Source organism: Lagenorhynchus albirostris, chromosome 8 (genome assembly GCF_949774975.1).
Source record: "Lagenorhynchus albirostris chromosome 8, mLagAlb1.1, whole genome shotgun sequence".
Taxonomy (NCBI): domain Eukaryota; kingdom Metazoa; phylum Chordata; class Mammalia; order Artiodactyla; family Delphinidae; genus Lagenorhynchus; species Lagenorhynchus albirostris.
In genome coordinates this window covers 86,445,142-86,464,078 of record NC_083102.1, presented here as the reverse complement: position 1 = coordinate 86,464,078, position 18,937 = coordinate 86,445,142, and the positions used below count along the sequence as shown (strand labels likewise).

The window sequence follows — 18,937 nt, the reverse complement described above, 5'->3', positions numbered from 1 at the left end:
TTGCAGGTCAGATGGCTGTGGCATTCACACAGGAGTCCATCACTTGTTCACTCGGCCCTCCTCTCTTGTAGGTGTGACCAGGGATACCAAGGCACTGAGTGCCACCCAGAAGCTTCCCTTCCTTCCACGATCATGTCGGACTTTGAGAACCCAAATGCTTGGGAGTCTGACTGGCAAGAAGTTATTGGGGGAGAAATTGTAAAACCAGAAGAAGGGTGTGGAGTCATCTCTTCTGGATCATCTCTGTATTTCAGCAAGGTAGGACTAAGAGCCAGGAGTAAGTGATCAGGACAGTGGCTGTTTCAATATGTGACTGATGTTGTAGCCGTCTGAACTCAGAAGGTACAAATATGACGCAGTTTTATTTTTCCCTACATTCCCTGCTTTTGACTGGACTTTGTCAAATTTCTATGCCTTAGCTCCATTTGGGAAATTCATAGTTTTATGCTTGTCTTTGCTTACTACAAATCCAGATAGGCCGGTTTAAAATTCCTGCCTTTCTTGGACCTGATTTAAAGCTCATTGCTTTCCTTTCCTCCAGTGCCAGCCAGGCTTGTGTCTTGGGGGGCTTTGAGTGGGGCAGGGTCTTGGCCCCTTCTCATACCAGGCTTTGGAGGGTGTGTGAGCACGCGGGCCTGGGGGTGAGGACGTGAGTGGTGGTGGAGGTAGTGGAGCTTAGAAGTTAACAACAGCAACTCTGGAGCCAGACTGCCTGTTTCAGTCTGATTCTGCCACTTCCTAGCTGTGTGACTTGGAACAAATACCTTAACCTCTCTGTGACTTGGCTTCCTCGTTTGTAAAAGAGTATCTACCTCATTAGGGTTATTATGCAGGTTAAATGAATTAGTACTTGTAAATCATGTAGAACGGTACCTAACATGTAGAAAACATTTCTAGAAATGTTTATTCAATCTGTCAATCCATTAATCCCAAGAATATGATTGGAGGAAGGAGGAATAAAGGTGAAGGTAGGGGTGTGCAAAGCCATTCCTAGGGTACTGACCAGCTCTACATCAAGAGCAGACATCTCAGGTCCTATTTCAGCTCAGTTTGGTGGCTGCTGGTGGCATCGACTCATGTGGGACTGTCCTAGTCAACTTGGGCTACTGTAACAAAATACCATAGAGTGGGTGGCTTCAACAGCAAACGTTTTTCTCTCACAGTTCTGCAAGCTGGAAAGTCCAAGATCAAGGCACTAGCAGATCCAATGTCTAGTGAGGGCCTGCTTCCACATTTGCAGGACGGCCATCTTTGCATTGTATCCTCACATGGTGGAGAGAGAGAGCAGAGAGGGGGAAAGCAGGCCTTCTCCTGTCTCTTCTTATAAGGGCACTAATCCCATCATGAGGACTCCACCTTCATCATTTAACTACCTGCCAAAGGCCTCACCTCCTAATAGGATCCCTATAAGGGTTAACCTTTCAATATATGAATTTGGGGGCACCCCATAACAGGGACTCTGAGTAGAAGATTTTCTTGCAGGGTTCAGCTTTCCCAGTGGAAGCAGACAGATCAGTCTGCTCTTGGAACACTCATAACCCGTGTTGCTTGGTGAGGGATGTGGCTGAGAGAACCACCTTCCTCTCCTCCCTTGCTACAGTCCAGACAGGACATTCTTTTCTTCCTGCCTCCTCCAGTTCATCTCTTCATATAGTTTTCGAAAGGACTGCAGAGGGGAGCAGGACCAGCTCTCCAACCTGAGCAATGTGTTCAACCCTAATTATTGGCAGCTCTCTTTAGCATGTGGGTTGACCAGCACCACTTCTTTCCAGCAGGGACTATAGCCACCAATTCTAGGACAACTGAAAATGTCCCATTCCACGTCACATAGCAAGTACACAAAGGTGGGTGGTATACCATAGGGCTGATGTGTTGCAGAACCTGTTTGGGCAGAAATCCAAAACAAGTTAATGTATGCAAATGCAAAAATAGGTACAGCTTTCGTTTTGAGGCAGGTGCACAACAAAGAATCAGATAGAAAATGTAAACAAGAAAATGTAAATAACAAAGTGAACAAGCTGGAAAATGACAGAAAATCAGGGACGGATTCCATTTAATGATATTTCTTATCCATTGACATCTAAGATCCCCATGTCATTATTCTTAGAGATAATAGTCAATAAGTGACCAATATTCATTGCATAGATCTGGGTACACTGTATAATCATGCAGAAATGAAAAGATTGTGTCTCCCATAACCATCAATTTTAAAACAAGATTATGAATCCTTAACCAATATTTACCCAAACACCCCAGTAAACATGTGTGCATACACACAGATATTTTAAACATATAAAGGTTACATATCAATATTTCTAACACTTAATTCAAGATTATGTCTGGAGTCAAGCTACCTGGCTTTATACCTGGGCTCCAAAACTAATTAATTGGTTCACCTTGCAGAGTTATAACATCTTTCTGTGTCACAGTTTTTTCAACTGTAAAGTAGGATGTTGAGAGTGAGTTAATGCAGGTAAAGAATAAAGGATAGTGTTGGGCATATAGAAATAGCCTATAAGTGTTAGCTATCATAATTACATTTTATGAAAATAAATTTCAAATTGGTATCATTGAATATTTCCATATGTACGCCCTGCCACTAACAAAATCAGCATTTCAAAAGTAAAATCATTCTCTTCCCCTCCGAAACCAGCTTTCTCCCTAAATTTTTGTCAAAATATCTAAGGATCATATTTTTACTTTTTTCTCTTATATCAGTCAGATCTGTTTTGAATTCTAAGTGAGAGAAACTAGCTTAAGCAAAAAAGAAGGAAAATTGGTTCTTCTAATCAAAACAGGGAGGGCTTAGATGAAACTTGACTCAGAGATACATGGAGCTGGAAACTCAAATGCCCACAGAACTCTCTCCTTAAGAGGAGACTCTATCTTCAGGTCAACTGTCATCGTGAGAGTGAAACCATGGCCACAGAGCTCTATAAGCAACTCCATAGGAAAATGTGGGAAAGGTTTCTGATTGGCCAGTCACGGGTCCGGGGAATGGCGTAATATGATTGGCATGGCCAGAGTTATGTACTCGCTCCTTTGGCAGAGAGGTGGGATACACAATTTGGCACCTACCACCAGCCAGCATAATTGAAGTAAAGAAGGGGTAATAACCCAAAGGAAGTGTTCCTTAGACCTTTGCAAACCACCCTAGATTAATTTCTCTAAAAACATGCTTCTGTCCTGTCACTCTTCCCTCACCAGCGTTCAGGATAGTCTCCAATACTGCTGCCCTAACTACAGAACTTATTTTCTTTTTCCAAACATGAGTCCTCTGCTCCAAACAGGAAGCTCTCCTCATCATCCCAGATTTTGCCAATTTCCCTCTTTGCTTAGCCTCCACTGCTTTCCGTTATGCCTTCCACGGCCTCTCACATCCATATAAACCTTGCAGTGTTTTGCCCAAATCCTGCTGCTTCTGACATCGAAAGCTTGGCCTCTGTATACTGGTGCCAAATCGAATCTCAGAGACAGAATTTTGGGTGAAGTAGAAAAGAATAGCTTTATTGCTTTGCCAGGCAAAGGGGGACACAGTGGGCTCCTGCCCTGAAAAACTGTTTCCCACCCCAGGAGGATTTGGTAGGAGTTTTATAGCAATAGTTCAAGGGTGGGGTTGCTGGTAAGATTAGCGTGTGTGCAGGGCCTGCACTCTTTGTTGTTGTTTTTTTTTAGAAGATGTTGGTGGTAGGAGTTTATTAATTAATTAATTAATTTTTGCTGTGTTGGGGCTTTGTTTCTGTGCAAGGGCTTTCTCTAGTTGCGGCGAGCGGGGGCCACTCTTCATCGCGGTGCGCCTCTCACTATCGCGGCCTCTCTTGTTGCGGAGCACAGGCTCCAGACGCGCAGGCTCAGTAGTTGTGCCTCAAGGGCCTAGTTGCTCCACGGCATGTGGGATCCTCCCAGACCAGGGCTCGAACCCGTGTCCCCTGCATTAGCAGGCAGATTCTCAACCACTGCGCCACCAGGGAAGCCCCTTGCACTCTTTTAATCTCATTTCCGGTGATCTCTTGATAGGCTTCTCTGGCTCCTTTAATCTGGCCTCAGGTGGTCTTCTCTGGTATGAAGAATGCTGACATCTGCCACTTGTTGGGTTTTAGTTCTATAAAGAGCTCAAAAGATATTGTTAATGTGTATCCCTTGAGGCAGAACCACAACCCTGCGCCAAGGCTGCATTATTGTTTCTTGGCCGTTCCTCCCTTGTCCCTGCATACCCTCCCTTCCCTGATTGACAACTGTTTGAATCTGTCCTTTGGGACTCAGGGAAGGTCATAGAGGCTGGAGTCTATTCCCTACAAACAAGGAGTGGGGCACAAGGAAAGGCTTTTGTGCCCAGAAGCCCCACAGGGTCCTGCTCAGTTTCACTTCCATGGGGCTTTCTGGGACTAGGGCAGAGTACACTGATCTTTCCTTTCTTTGACTGCCCCTCTCATTGTGTTCCCTACATGTATAGATCATATTTTTATTTTTATTCTCACAGTACCCAGCAAAATGCACAGTCTTACTGACTGAGCCAAACTTTTAGATAAGATGTTCAACTCAAAAATGCATGCCTTGCGTTAGGCATTTACATATTAATAAATACCCTTGAGACTGAATAGATTGGAGCATTGATCATTAATCATATGACCAAATGGGATTTAACAAGGGATAGAACTTCGTCTGCAGCCCTAAGTTATTACTCTCCCTGCACGTACGTATCTGCGGACTCTCCTTTCAAGTTTGTTTTTATAACACGTGGTATTGAGCTTGGTATAACTGGCAACCGGTAATTATTTGCTGAAGAAAGAAATCAATCAATGGATGAAAGAAAATTGGAAAACAACAGAAAGTTATAAAGAAATGGTTATTTTCAAATAAATATAGTAGACTTTTATTCTACTGGCATTTTGATTAAAGAAGATTTTAATGGAAGTCAAAAGGTAAAGTTTTTATAAAGCATTTTAGAGGTTTTGTTATAAAGGCTCTAGATTCTGTAGGCGTTACCTTTAAATTCTGTATTATTTTATCTAAACACTGAAGACATTTTAACCTAGAATGCTGGGGGAAATTGGAGGGTATTTTCCACACTGTAGGAATGAGGAGGTCCTTAATCTATTACTCCAACACATGTATACGCATATTACATGTTTATATATATCTATACATAAATACATTGATCATAGTATAGTAGAAAAACTGCAAACCGTGTGTTAACATCTGATTCTAAATTCTGACAAAATAGTTTGCCCTGAGCCATTTCCTTTTTCTCTCTTGTCCCCCTTTAAAACAATGTTCAGCATTTCAGGTCACCAAACAAAAGAAAATGACTTGTACTACTCTCTAGGAAAAAACATCTTCAGTGCCAAACCAAGCATTTGTATGATATTTTTCATTTTTAAAAAATCCCACAGGGCTTCCCTGGTGGCGCAGTGGTTGAGAGTCCACCTGCCGATGCAGGGCACGCGGGTTCGTGCCCCGGTCCGGGAAGATCCCACATGCCGCGGAGCGGCTAGGCCCGTGAGCCATGGCCGCTGAGCCTGTGCTCCGCAACGGGAGAGACCACAACAGTGAGAGGCCGGCGTATCGCAAAAAAAAAAAAAAAAAAATCCCACAAAACACTCTCAAAATCTCTATAGAGCAACACCATAGTCTTCTGGAAGAACAACACTGTTCTGTGAATTTCACAATTGACCAATCATTCCAACCATTTAATTGTGATAGTTGGATTTTTATCATTCTCCTCACCTTAGATCTTTATCGTTCTGGCTCTTTTCCACATGCCAGGGTTTTCATAGAAGTTTGCTGGGTGGGAATTAACCAGCTAGGTTCTTCTCAAATTCATTCTTCCTGTACTGATCCTGAGGCATGAAAATTCTAGGTCAGATTATAATAATCTCTGAGTTGTTTCCACTTAACACTATTTCAAATCAACAGCAAGAAAAATGAAAAGCACATCTAACACATTGAAAATGCATATTTTAAGATTTCTTCTAATACATACATAAAATTGAGAGTTCCAAAAAATGAGTTTCTGTCTCAGGATTGACCTCAGTTCTCTTTTTGCTGGCACCCTTGTCTATTTTGGAATCTCTTAATTGGCTTTAGATTTATCAGTAACAGTGTACTCCTGTAATTATCCCCAAGTATTTCCCCTGTGACTTCTAATAACTGAAACCCTTTCTTAATTAACTTAGTGGATTAGAGTAGGGTTTAAATTATAAGTGTGAGGGGTGCTTTTCTCTATACTGTGTATTCTGTCTCAGGTTTTCTTCCCAAATATTAATTGAACTCCTCGGAAACTCTCTAAGACCACTTAGTGCAGTCCATGGATTAGCTTTGGCAGAATCAGTTTGAGTGAAAGAATCTTAGCAGCAAACTTTTTTTCAATCCTGTTAGCATGAAACCGTTTAGAGACAACAGAAATGATGACAAACCTTGTCAATTTGTATCTCATACCTCACAACAGAACTGTGACAGGCAGGGGATGCACTAAGCAAAAGAAGCAAGTTGCTGGATTTGAGGAAGTTTTTAACATTTTTAAGACACAAAGAGACCATTTAATGGTTGCAAAAACTTATTTAATGATCCCTCCCACCCTCTCTATTTCCAAGAGATAGACTGACTGGGAGCCCGAGAGACTTCAGTACTCTCTTTTTGTCAAGAAGTTTGTGTCTTGCCTGTTTTACCTCAATTCCCAGGGAGGAGGAGAGCTGGGGCATATCTATTAAGAGATTGTCCCCTCAGGAAGAGATGCCGTGTGCTAGGCAAGTTATGTAACATATTATTTCATCTAATTGTCACAACACCCTGTAAGGAAGGTATTATTACCCATGTTATAACTTTGAGGAAAATAAAAGCTCAGAAAGGTCACACAGCTAGTGAACAGCATGAATCATGGGCTGAGATTCAAACCCAGCTCCAGCTGATTTCAAAGTATGTATGTGGTCTTTCTTCTCCATGACTCTGCCTGGAGGAGATTTCCAAAGCGAATGCTGGGAGTGTTTTCATTAAAATGAATTTTGCTTTATTATTAAAGACTTTTCAGTACCCTTTGGTGGAATTAGCAGTTCTCAAGGATCTCATAACCGAATCTGGGAGTCAGTGATGTAGAGACTAATAGAATGGATCCAGGAGCAGTTAAATGGCATAACCTGCTCCTCTCAACAATAAATGAGAATAAGATCATCTCCACATAGTGCTAGGATGCTCATATGAATTTGAAACGGAAACAACTAATTGCTCCCAGATAATTGAATCTGTGATTTTTCTGTTCTTCCGAAAGGCTGGAAAAAGACGGTTGGTGAGCTGGGATCTGGATACTTCCTGGGTGGACTTTGTCCAGTTCTACATACAGATCGGTGGAGAGAGTGCTGCGTGCAACAAGCCCGACAGCAGAGAGGAGGGCATCCTTCTCCAGTACAGCAACAATGGGGGCATCCAGTGGCACCTGCTGGCAGAGATGTACTTCTCAGACTTCAGCAAACCCAGGTAACCAGCTCCAATCTCCTTCCAGTGCAATAATAATTATTATCTCCTTGATTATTATTAGGCCTTACCATACTAATATCCCTGTTTTGCATTTTACAACTGAACCTTATTTTATTGGAAAAAAATTATTGAAAAATATGTAGATCCAATTCTTACAAATTAAATATATTTTAGATATAATACTTACAATAGAGCTATTTTGTAGATTGAAGGTTCATAAGTTCATTGTTTTAAAACATTGAGTTATTTCAAGGTGACATAACTCTCCATAATATAACACAATTAGATATGCAGACAGACCAACCCAAAGCATTTCTTCTAAGGCACACGGGGGAGAGGTGGAAACCAGAGAAGAGGCAACTGGATCTAACAAGAGTCATAACATCCAAGGAGAGAGTCAGGGATGGTGGGTGGGAGATGGAGCCTGGTGAGATTCCCCCCATACAGTAAAAGGGGAATTGATAATGGGGCCAAACGGGAATTGATAATAGGGCCAAACTGATTTAAACAACAGTTTGAAACTATTCAAATTATTTTTTCCAAGTAATAGCATTGTCCATCTGGAAATTACTGAGAATTCAGTAAAGCAACTAGAGTACTATATAGACAAACAAAAATTCACTAGCTTTTTCAAATTCCAGAGATATTCCATTTTTATTTAAAGGAGTTTTTCTTTAGGGGCTATTTCATCACGTTCTCAAAGAGTTCTATGACACTAAACTGGTTAAGAAATTCTGAATTGGAAGATATCAGAAGAAGACCCCATGATGGCAAATACATAAATAAATATAAGTTTAAGAAACAATACTGAGAATCTCTGTAAAGGAAATGATAAAACTTCAAAACTTCCTTCAAAGATATAAAAGAAAACAAATAAATGGAAAATAATACAGCATCCCTGGATAGGAAAACTGAACATTGTGATATGAAGAAATCTCTTAATTTACATTTAATGCTATTCCAATCAAAATCTTAGTGGCATTTTTTGGGGGGGAGCTTTATATCTGGAAATATAAACTGGCAAAAATAGTTTAAACTTTTGACAAAATATAGAGGGATGCCCTGCACAATATTAAAACATATTGTATAAGCTACAGTATTAAAGTGGAATGATACCAGTGCATGGATAGAACAATCAAGCCAAATAGATGACCCAGAAATTAACTCAGATATCTGTACAAACATATATGAAAAAAAGACACATCAGCTATCAATGATAAAGAAATGGTTATTCAATCAAATGGTGTTAGAAAAAAATGGGTAGGCTCTTGGGGGAAAGTACCTATTTAGATTATCACCTTACATCAGCAAAAACTGTTAAAGACTGGTTAAAGATTTAAACACTTAGGTTGCTATCTGATCTTGGAAAAAGACCTGAACTTTCTAAACGTAAGTTCAATGCAAGAATTAACAAAGAAAAGGACTGCTTACACAGAAATATACTACATACAGATGTAAAACTAAGTACACATGTAACACATATATTTCAAAGAAAACAGAAAAAAAATGAAAAGAAGGAAAGCAAACTGAGAAAATATATGCAACAAATACGAGAAATAGAGGATCAGTGTTCCTGTAAAGAGCTTATACAAATTATCAAGAAAAACACTAAGATCCCAATAGAAAAATGGGTAAAAGGAATGAGTAGATGTTACACAACAGGGAAGACATATGTTTAATAAAATATGATTAATATCCAACCTCTGTGGCAATAAAAAAGATACCATTTTTCAACAGTCAAATGGTCATTTTTTAATGACAACACCAAGTGCTCTCTCCACATGGAGCAGCAAGACAGGTCCTCTCATGTCATCCTGCAAACCATCATGACCCTCCCAGAAAGGAATTTGGAAAAATCCAGAGCCTTAAACGTGACCAGTTTATTTGACCTGGTAATTCCATTTCTAAGAATCTTCCCTAAATAAATAAACTGAGGTATACATAAAGCTTTATACATAAAGATTTTTCATCACAGAATTATTTATAATAAGGAAAAGTGAAATAAATACTAGCACATCTGTGTGATGAAAAATTATATAAACGGTAAAATGATCTTAAGAACTTACTTTATTGACATGAGAATGTGCTTATGATATAATGTTAAGTTTTAAACTGTAAGATACCGAATCATACATATATCTCACCTATGTAAAAGATTACATGCTTTAATGATATACATCAAATTGTTAACAGAGGCCAACCCCATGCAGTAGCTTATGGGTGATATATGTTTCATTTTTAATGCTTATTTATGTTTTCCCCCAATAAGTAAGAACTGCCTTGAAAAAATTGTAATGCTATTTTAATGCAATAACATACAGAGGAACAGCTTTTTCTTAAGGGTTTCTTTAAAATATTATGGCCATTGTCACAGTAGTCAAAAGACACTGTTCAACGGATCAAACGCAGTTGAAATATTTGCCTCCGAAAGATACAATTCCAAACGGAAAAACCAGGATCAGGACTAAGCTTGCTTACAACTTTAAACCTCTTGTCTTATCTGTCTAAACTTAGAAACTTTACAAAAATACCAAGAGATCAAACAAAACATAACTTTTTCTTGTTGCTACTCGTGTTATTTTAACAGCTGCTAAGAAAAACACGGCTTTTCCTTTCCCAACGCTAAATGATTTGCTTTTATGCAGATTTGTCTATCTGGAGCTGCCAGCTGCTGCCAAGACCCCTTGCACCAGTTTCCGCTGGTGGCAGCCTGTGTTCTCAGGGGAGGGCTATGACCAGTGGGCAGTCGATGACATCATCATTCTGTCCGAGAAGCAAAAACAAATCATCCCAGTTGTCAACCCAACTTTACCCCAGGTACTTCTTATTATGTCTGAACTCCAAGAAGACATAGAATGGTAAAAGAAGATGGGATCAAATAACTACTCACTCCCCCAAAGATTTAGTGCTTGACACTTGAACATGTAGTTTAGTTTTCTGTGTTTGCACTTAACTTTTTTACCTCTCTATGCTACTAGTTCATAGATTATTTTGATGTTAAAAAAACAAAACAAAACAAGACTAGAAAGTTTGGCCACGTCATTAAATATGATTATTAGTGTGTTTATGAAATGATTAGATACACAGTGGCAAAATATATTCAGTTGTTAAATAATCAGGAGAAAAAGTTCATGGCAGTTTAAAAAACAAAAAAAAAGTTAATTTAGAGAGTCTGCTATATTTTCCTAGAAATACAAATAGTACATGGCCCTGCATGTCATCAACTGAAAATTCCTTTCTTGTTTTCAAAGCTACCAAATTGCCTTTCTGTGTTGTTTGTGTTGTTCCTATTAGAACTTTTATGAGAAGCCGGCTTTTGATTACCCTATGAATCAAATGAGTGTGTGGTTGATGTTGGCTAACGAAGGAATGGTTAAAAATGAAACTTTCTGCTCTGCCACGCCATCAGCCATGGTGTTTGGAAAATCAGATGGGGATCGATTTGCAGTAACTCGAGATTTGACGCTGAAGCCTGGATATGTGCTGCAGTTTAAGGTATTTATGCACAAACTTCTTGCAGGTTAAGGAGCAGCCATCTTCCAGATTTATAAATGAAATTCACAAAGAACACAAAATATTCATATTCTAGTAAAGTAGGGACTCATCTGAACAAAGTTGCCAACAATCTTAGAATGGCAAAGCTTTTTAGCTCTACCCATAAGGGAAACAGCTTGTCAGTTTTTAATGAGCCCCAGGAGTTGTGGCTATGTCATTGTATTTCTTTAAGGGCTCATGGAACTCTACCAGAATTAAAAAGAAAGATGACTTTGAGGATTTCAATCTGATTGTGACTTAATAAATCCCACGCTTCTGAATGGTAATGGAAAAGTTCTCCTTTTCAGCTTACTAGTGCTTTTTGGACTCATGAGTAATTTTATGTTTTTACTATGGGGTTTTCAAACAATTTCTCTTCCTTTGATTGAGTAAATTTTTACTTTAATTTTCATTGTTCTCTTAAAAGCTGCTTGTTTTCTGTGCTGTGATAACATGTCAATATGTATAACAAGTATTTACTTTGACAAGCTCTTTTTTCAGAACCCTAATCAAAATTTCATTGTGTTTATAATAAAATCCCATTGGTGAATTCTGGGGTTGAAAGTAATGCAGTTTCAATGAGCCAGCACAACTACATGGTCCTTGCATAATGGCAGGATGCAGATGCTAAATAAGTTACAAATGGAATTATTAAAGAGATCAGATGTTTACAGGAAGCTCTTCAAATATAATTTCCAGAGGTCTGTAAACAAGTCAGTCATAAATAAGATGATTAGTGAAATGTTGTCCTTCTCTGTTTAGATTTTGATGCTAAATTGCCATGGAAAGAACACTCATAACAGTGTATGACTCTATATTAATTTGTTGGTATTGCCTAAAATGGGAACAAAATAACACCAGTAGCAAATACATTGCCAGAATAATATGCTCTTTCTCATCTTGCACGTTTTCTAATTAATTAGTCACAAAATCATGATAGTGTGTAGGTGTTGAACTCTGCAAGGTGGTATTCTGAAGTTTAGAAATCTAAATAGAGAAAACATTACTAAATGTTTCAAGTACTTAAACAACCAGCAACAATGCATAATGCCTAAGAAAAGTCTCAATTCTCGAATCACACCAGCAGAAAACTGTTGATTTGTGGCTATCAGTTGATAATAGATATGTAATATGAGTGATTTGGGGATTGATAATTAATGTGTATTTGGGATCTGTAATAAGAACTTGGTGTTATTTTTACAAAAGGCACGGTGCTGGTAAAATTTTTGTGACTGCCTGCCATGTGTCAACACTAAGCTCTAGGAATAGAGAGATGAGAAATATAGCCCAAGCCCTTAAGGAGCTCAGAAACTAGCAAGTGAGCCAGAAAAGTGAACAGTTGCATTACAGTCGCTGGAGTGCTGTGGTAGAGAGAGCCTCTGATACTGTAGGAGTACCTGACATAGTTCCTGGCATATGGCAGGTGCTCCAAAATTATCTGCTGGTTGAATAAATGGATGGATGGATGGATGAGTTGAAATTGTAAGTTTCTGGAAATACAGAGACTAAGCCAGCTGAAAAGTGGAGGGGGTGGGGGGATTCTAGTTAGAGGGAACAGAATGTGCAAATATGTGAAAATACATGAAAGTGCAAGTGAGAATGGAAATGTCAGAAATTTAAGGAGTTTGGAGTATTTGCCACAGAAATAAGAGATAAGGTTTGTCCTAAAGGGCTTTATATGATACTCTAAGTCACTTGGATATTAACCCAAGAGCGATGAGTCATGGAAGATGTTTAATACATTGAATGTAAAAATCAGACCTGTGTTTTAGAAAGATCATTCTGTTGACTTAACAGGAGGGGAAACTGGAATCAACAAGTACATTCATTCATTTATTCAGCAAATATTTGTAAAGCATCTACTATGTTCTGGGCTCAGTTCTAGGCTATGAGAATAACTAGGAATAGAGAGTTTGACTAGGGTGGTGTAGGATAATTACTATTTTGTAAAAGGTTGTCAAGTTAGCCTCACTAATAAAATAAGTTTTAATCTGAGACCTGTGAAAAGTGAAGGAGGGAGTCATGCAGCGAGCACTCCAGGCACAGAGAACAAAAAGGACAAAAGCCTTGAAGTAGGAGTGTGCTTGGAAAAGTTCAAGAAACCAGAAGGATGCCACTGTGACTAGAGCAAAGTGAGGAAGGGGAGACAGGTAGAAAAAAATAAGGTCAGACTTTGACTTCTGCTCTAAATAAAATGGCTAGCAGAAGAGTGACATACTCTGACTTAGGCTTTTAAAGAATCACTCCGGGGCTTCCCTGGTGGCGCAGTGGTTGAGAGTCCGCCTGCCGATGCAGGGGACACGGGTTCGTGCCCTGGTCCAGGAAGATCCCACATGCCGTGGAGCGGCTGGGCCCGTGAGCCATGGCCGCTGAGCCTGCGCGTCCGGAACTTGTGCTCCGCAACGGGAGAGGCCACAACAGTGAGAGGCCTGTGTACCGCAAAAAAAATAAAAAAGAATCACTCCGGTGACTGTGTTGCGAGTACACTGGCAGAGTCAAAGGCAACTGGCTGGGCAACTATTGTGGTGATCCCAATAATAGATGATGGGAACTTGGACCTGTGGGATAGCAGAGGAGGCAGAGAGAAGTACTCAGATTGTCGGGCATATGTTGAGTAAAGTGAGGATGCTAGAGCAGTCATCAAAGTAAGAAATGAGGAGGCCAGCTTAAGGCAAAGTCTGGGATTATAAGATAAATGGATGGGTCTGAAAGATGTTAAAGGTGTGTAGTCTACAGGTTTGGGTGACCTATTGGGTGATAAAATGGATTCTAGAATGACTCCCACATTTCTGCCTCCAGTCACTGAAATTGCAAATATAGGATTTAGGGATGCCTGTGGATTGCTGAAGGGCAGATGTACAGGAAGTAGTTATGTACATTGTGCAGAGAACCTGAGAGCGACCATATCTGGGAGTCATAGGGATTCAGAAGGAATCTGAAATTATGATTGTGAATGAGATTAGGACGCATGTATGAAGTAAAAAGATAAGAAAGCCAAGAACTGCATTCTAGAAGACATCAACAGTTAAGAGGCAGGTCGATTAAAAAAAAAAATCACAAAGATGTCACAGAACTGAAAGTTCCATCGACTTGCTTACTTTAGAAACAGTGGCAGTGATAATAAGTCTAAGACGAAAAGCTAAATAACTCTGTGTGCCCAGTGTGAATGCTGTCACCACGTGCCAACCGAAGGCTGTGCTTACTAACTGGTAATATAATGAAAGGGTTTGTGTTACAAAAGGTAATCAGGCATCTGAGAGGGTCAAGTCTTTATTTATTTTCTTGACATTTAACCATGTAAACTTGGAGAAATGAATCACAATAAAATTGCCATTAGCCACATTTTTAAATCCTTCTGAGAGATGCTTTCTAGCTCTGAGCATGGAATTAAGGAAAATATGGAGTCTTCCTTTTTTTGAAAGACTGGCTCAAGCTACCTTATAGTCACAAAGATGAGTTGGTTGGCCCTTGAACTCTGACCCAATGTTATTTGCCTATGGACCTACCTTTCCTGTGTCCTTTATTTTTTGGTCATGATTATGTTCTTTTGAGTTCTTCAATTTTTTTCTATAAAATTGGACTATTCTTAGTTGTAAAGTCTTTACAATAAAATTCTATGGTGGCACCAACCAACAAATGAAATAAGATATGAACAGATCATTTATATAAGATAGCATGTAATTAAATACCAGGAAAAGAGTCTGACATTTACAATTATCAAAAAATATAAACTAGGGGCTTCCCTGGTGGCGCAGTGGTTGAGAGTCCGCCTGCCGATGCAGGGGACACGGGTTCGTGCCCCAGTCCGGGAAGATCCCACATGCCGTGGAGTGGCTAGGCCCGTGAGCCATGGCCGCTGAGCCTGCGCGTCCAGAGCCTGTGCTCTGCAACAGGAGAGGCCACAGCAGTGAGAGGCCCGTGTACCGCAAAAAAAGAAAGAAAAAAAAAAAAAATATATATATATATATAAACTAAAACAGTAATACAATCATTTATATATTTATTAATTTAGAAAGAAACTGTCTAAAATTATAATAATATTGAGCACTGTGTCAAACTGATTCATTTGAACCCAGGTGATTAAAAATTAACACATATAAATAGGAAATTCAAAGTGTTTCTGCATTTTGATTCAGTAATACTACTTCTGGGTATTGATATGCTTCTTTATAAAGTTTAGAAGAGAAAACAAGAATAAAAATGGTTGTGCTAGGGCATTGGGATTTAGGTTGCATGTTTTTACAATTTTTTTTTAATATTGTTAATCCTGTGATGACAATCATCTACACAAGTACACAGAAGAGTAATAGTTTTATTTCTGGATTATGTTGCTTATTTGATGCTGTGACAAGAACTTAGCTCTTTCATCTAAGCTGAGAATGATTTCTTACTGAGCTTTTGTAAGAAACCAGAGTAAAATTGCTTGTTCCACTGAAAGCAGAGGACAGCTTCAGTAACCTTCATGTTCTGAAGAGGACAGCCCTTTATCGTCTGCTTCCCTCTGTTTATACCCTCTGTCTGGGAAAGCAAAAAAAAGCAGTTTCTTGGCTTCTTATCTTTTGTCCAAGACTCCAGTCCCATCTGTGCTTCTCTCTTCCCTTCTATAATCTCAAGAAATCCACAAAATGGGCAACTGGTCCCGCTTTCTATTGAAAATCCCCTATTGCTTGCCTATACAGAGATTTCCAGAACCTTTGAAAGGGTCTTGGTTGGAATTGAGTTGCCCGTGTCTTATCATTGTAAATTTAGTGTAAACTCAGTAGAAAGAGCCCTGATGGCTGTAGCACCTAATTTGTTAAATGATGACTTGAAACCAAAAGCTTGTATAATTTTGTCTTTCCTTTTAACAGCTAAACATTGGGTGTGCCAATCAATTCAGCAGCACTGCCCCAGTTCTTCTTCAGTACTCTCACGATGCTGGGATGTCCTGGTTTCTGGTGAAAGAAGGCTGTTACCCAGCTTCTGCAGGCAAAGGATGTGAAGGAAACTCCAGAGAACTGAGTGAGCCCACCCTGTATCACACAGGGGACTTTGAAGAATGGACGAGAATCACCATTGTTATTCCAAGGTCTCTTGCATCCAGGTAAAGTGACCATTCTTATTATGTGCCATAGTTGCCATTTCTGAGGAGCATATATTTATCTCAGTATCTTCATCTCATTTATCTCAATAACCTAAGAGAATTCATAAACTCTAGCTGTAAGGACTCTTGAGGAAATGACGCTCATACTTGTGAAAAAGTTCACTCGCTCGCTCATCCATTCATTCATTCAACAAATATTTATTGAGCCACCTACCTGTGCCAAGTTCTGTTCTGGGCACTGGATTACAGCCCTGAACAAAAGATGTTTAAAAGCTAAGGGAGTTATAAGGCATTATCGTATCAGACTTTCACTATATAGAGATTTGTGATAATGTAATGCCTCCTTAAATAGACAATTTGAGATATCTTACAATATAAAAGATCCCTTTAAATGACCATTAAGGTAAATAATTAAAACAATAGGGAAAAAGATTTAAAATCAATTGACAGAAGAATAAGATAAATGGATCAAGAACTTGAAGCAAATTAGTTTCAGTAATAGGGCAACAAATTTAACTCTTAGCTTCCTGGCAGCTAGGACATAGTGTGGGAGGTCAGGGGATAGGGTCATTTGGTTCTCATTGTTGGGTAAAAAGAAAGAAAATACATATATTCTGACAATATATATCAGATATATATATCATATATTTCTACACTCAGTATTCTAGAATACCTTTATAGTACGTATATGTATCTTTGTGTCAGGTAGAGTAGGTAACATGAAAATCAGTGTTTTAACTCTATAGTTTTTCAAAAGATGAAGCATTCTTCAAGTAGACACTTCTTAATTGAATCCTAGAACATAACATTCAATTGTGCCTCAGTCAAAGCATTTCTGTGCAGAGCTGAGATGGTATAAGAAGACTACTGGCACTGCTGGTGATGTAAATTAATATATGGTTGAGATACTCATTAGTGCCATTCATCAATATTTCCAGCTTACTTCCTTCCTGGAATATGATAGGATTATACTTTCCCCACACCCTTTAAAGTTTGGCATTGCCAGGACTTCCTTGGTGGCGCAGTAGTTAAGAATCCACCTGCCAATGCAGGGGACACGGGTTTGAGCCCTGGTCTGGAAAGATCCCACATGCCATGGAGCAACTAAGCCCACGAGCCACAACTACTGAGCCTGTGTGCCGCAGCTACTGAAGCCTGTGCGCCTAGAGCCCGTACTCCTCAACAAGGGAAGCCACCGCGATGAGAAGCCTGCGCATCGCAACGAAGAGTAGCCGCCGCTCGCCACAACCAGAGAAAAAGCCCGCACACAGCAACAAAGGCCCAGTGCAATCAAAAATAAATAAATAAATAGATAAATGAATAAATTTATATAAAAAATAAAGTTTGGCATTGCCTAATGAAATGTGAGTGGAAATTAAACATATGACTTTCAGAGTTCATGTGCATTTTGCTATCTTCTCTGCTTCATGAAAGCCTCTTTTGAGATGAAGCTTACATCAGTCTGGGTCCTTGAGTGTCTACAATCAACAGCCTTTCTTACAACCTATACTGGACATTATAGCATAAGCAAAAAATAAACTTTTGTTGGGTTAAGCCGCTGAGATTAGGGGCTGCGTGTTACCCTGGCAACCTATCTCATCCTGACTGATACAGTGATAAAAGCTAGAAAATCTATAGGAGTGGCTTACTTCTGATGTTTGTAGAGACCATTCTGTCTATAATCTTTCACCTAGTTGATGACCAAATTTGCATCTAGCTGGATATGCTGCTTGTGTTCATCTGCCTCCCTCAGTACTTAGATGTGCATACCTCCAAAAATTACACCTTAGACTTTGGTACACAGACTTCCCAAATGGGTAAGAAGTATGGTCAGGATGTATAAGTTTGTGTGGCAATCTACTAAACTTTGGAACATAATGTTTAATGCCAGCTGTTCCAAGAAATGGTTTATCAGTCAGTGGATCCAAGTCAACTTATAAGGAATTTTTTTGTCTTTACATGCCAGTGTACTTCGTTATGTATCAAAGAGGGACTCAAATGATTTGATGTGTATGTGGCAGAGTTGATGAGTTGACCTTCTTTAGTGAAATTTAATAATTTGACTTGCATTCTGCTTTAGTTAGGATACAGGCCCAGCTACTATAACAGAGTAACAAATACAAATGCTTAACGAGACTTAAACAAGTTAGAAATCCATTCTTTCTTGCATAATGGTCCACAGGTGAGGACTTCAGAGTTTACAGGGTGTCTCTGCCATTCTGAACACACAACTTCTATCTCTGGATCCAAGGCAGCTATTCCAGACCATGTCATCTCTTAACCAGTGGAAGGCAAAAAGATCAGGAATGCGTAGACGCATTACTTTTTAAAAATCATCTTTATTCCTTTTTCATATTCCTCAGTACAGCCTAGGATAATATTTGTACAGTTACCTATTGCTATGCAACATCCCTCTCCAAAACTTAGTGGCTTAAGACAACAGTGGTTTATTATTTCTCATGGTTTTATGGAATTGGCTGGGTGTTTCTTCTGCTGGTCTCTCCTAAGCTTTATAATGTAGCTGCATTCAATTGGTAGATTGATTAGTGTCTGGGATTAGTAGGACTTTTCTCTCTAAGTGGTCCTCATCCCAGTATCCGTCCCAGTATTCATAACAGTTTCCACAGTTAGGTGGTTCCAAGAGAACAAAAGTAGAAGCTGCAGGACCCTGTCTTCTTTGCCACATCCTAGTGGTCAAAGCAAGTCACAAGGCTAGTCCAGATTCAGAGGGTGAGAAAGCAGACTCCCCTTTTTGATAAGAAGTACAGGGAAGTCTTGTAGAAGAAGATTTAGTATGATCCATTGGGGGTCATTATTGTAACAACCTACCATATTTTGTCCTAGCCCTAA

The 18,937-nt window shown here is 39.4% G+C and overlaps 1 protein-coding gene across 2 annotated transcripts in view; it reads left to right on the top strand.

The window, feature by feature from the left end:
- The window catches only part of RELN (reelin), a 516,315-nt gene that overhangs the window by 396,711 nt on the left and 100,667 nt on the right, over positions 1-18,937 (top strand). For both annotated transcript variants that reach the window (XM_060157241.1, XM_060157242.1), the window contains exons 24-28: positions 72-258; positions 7,265-7,470; positions 10,116-10,287; positions 10,765-10,965; positions 15,855-16,087. In XM_060157241.1, coding sequence (XP_060013224.1) covers positions 72-258; positions 7,265-7,470; positions 10,116-10,287; positions 10,765-10,965; positions 15,855-16,087 — 999 coding nt within the window. The remainder of the gene's footprint in view (positions 1-71; positions 259-7,264; positions 7,471-10,115; positions 10,288-10,764; positions 10,966-15,854; positions 16,088-18,937) is intronic.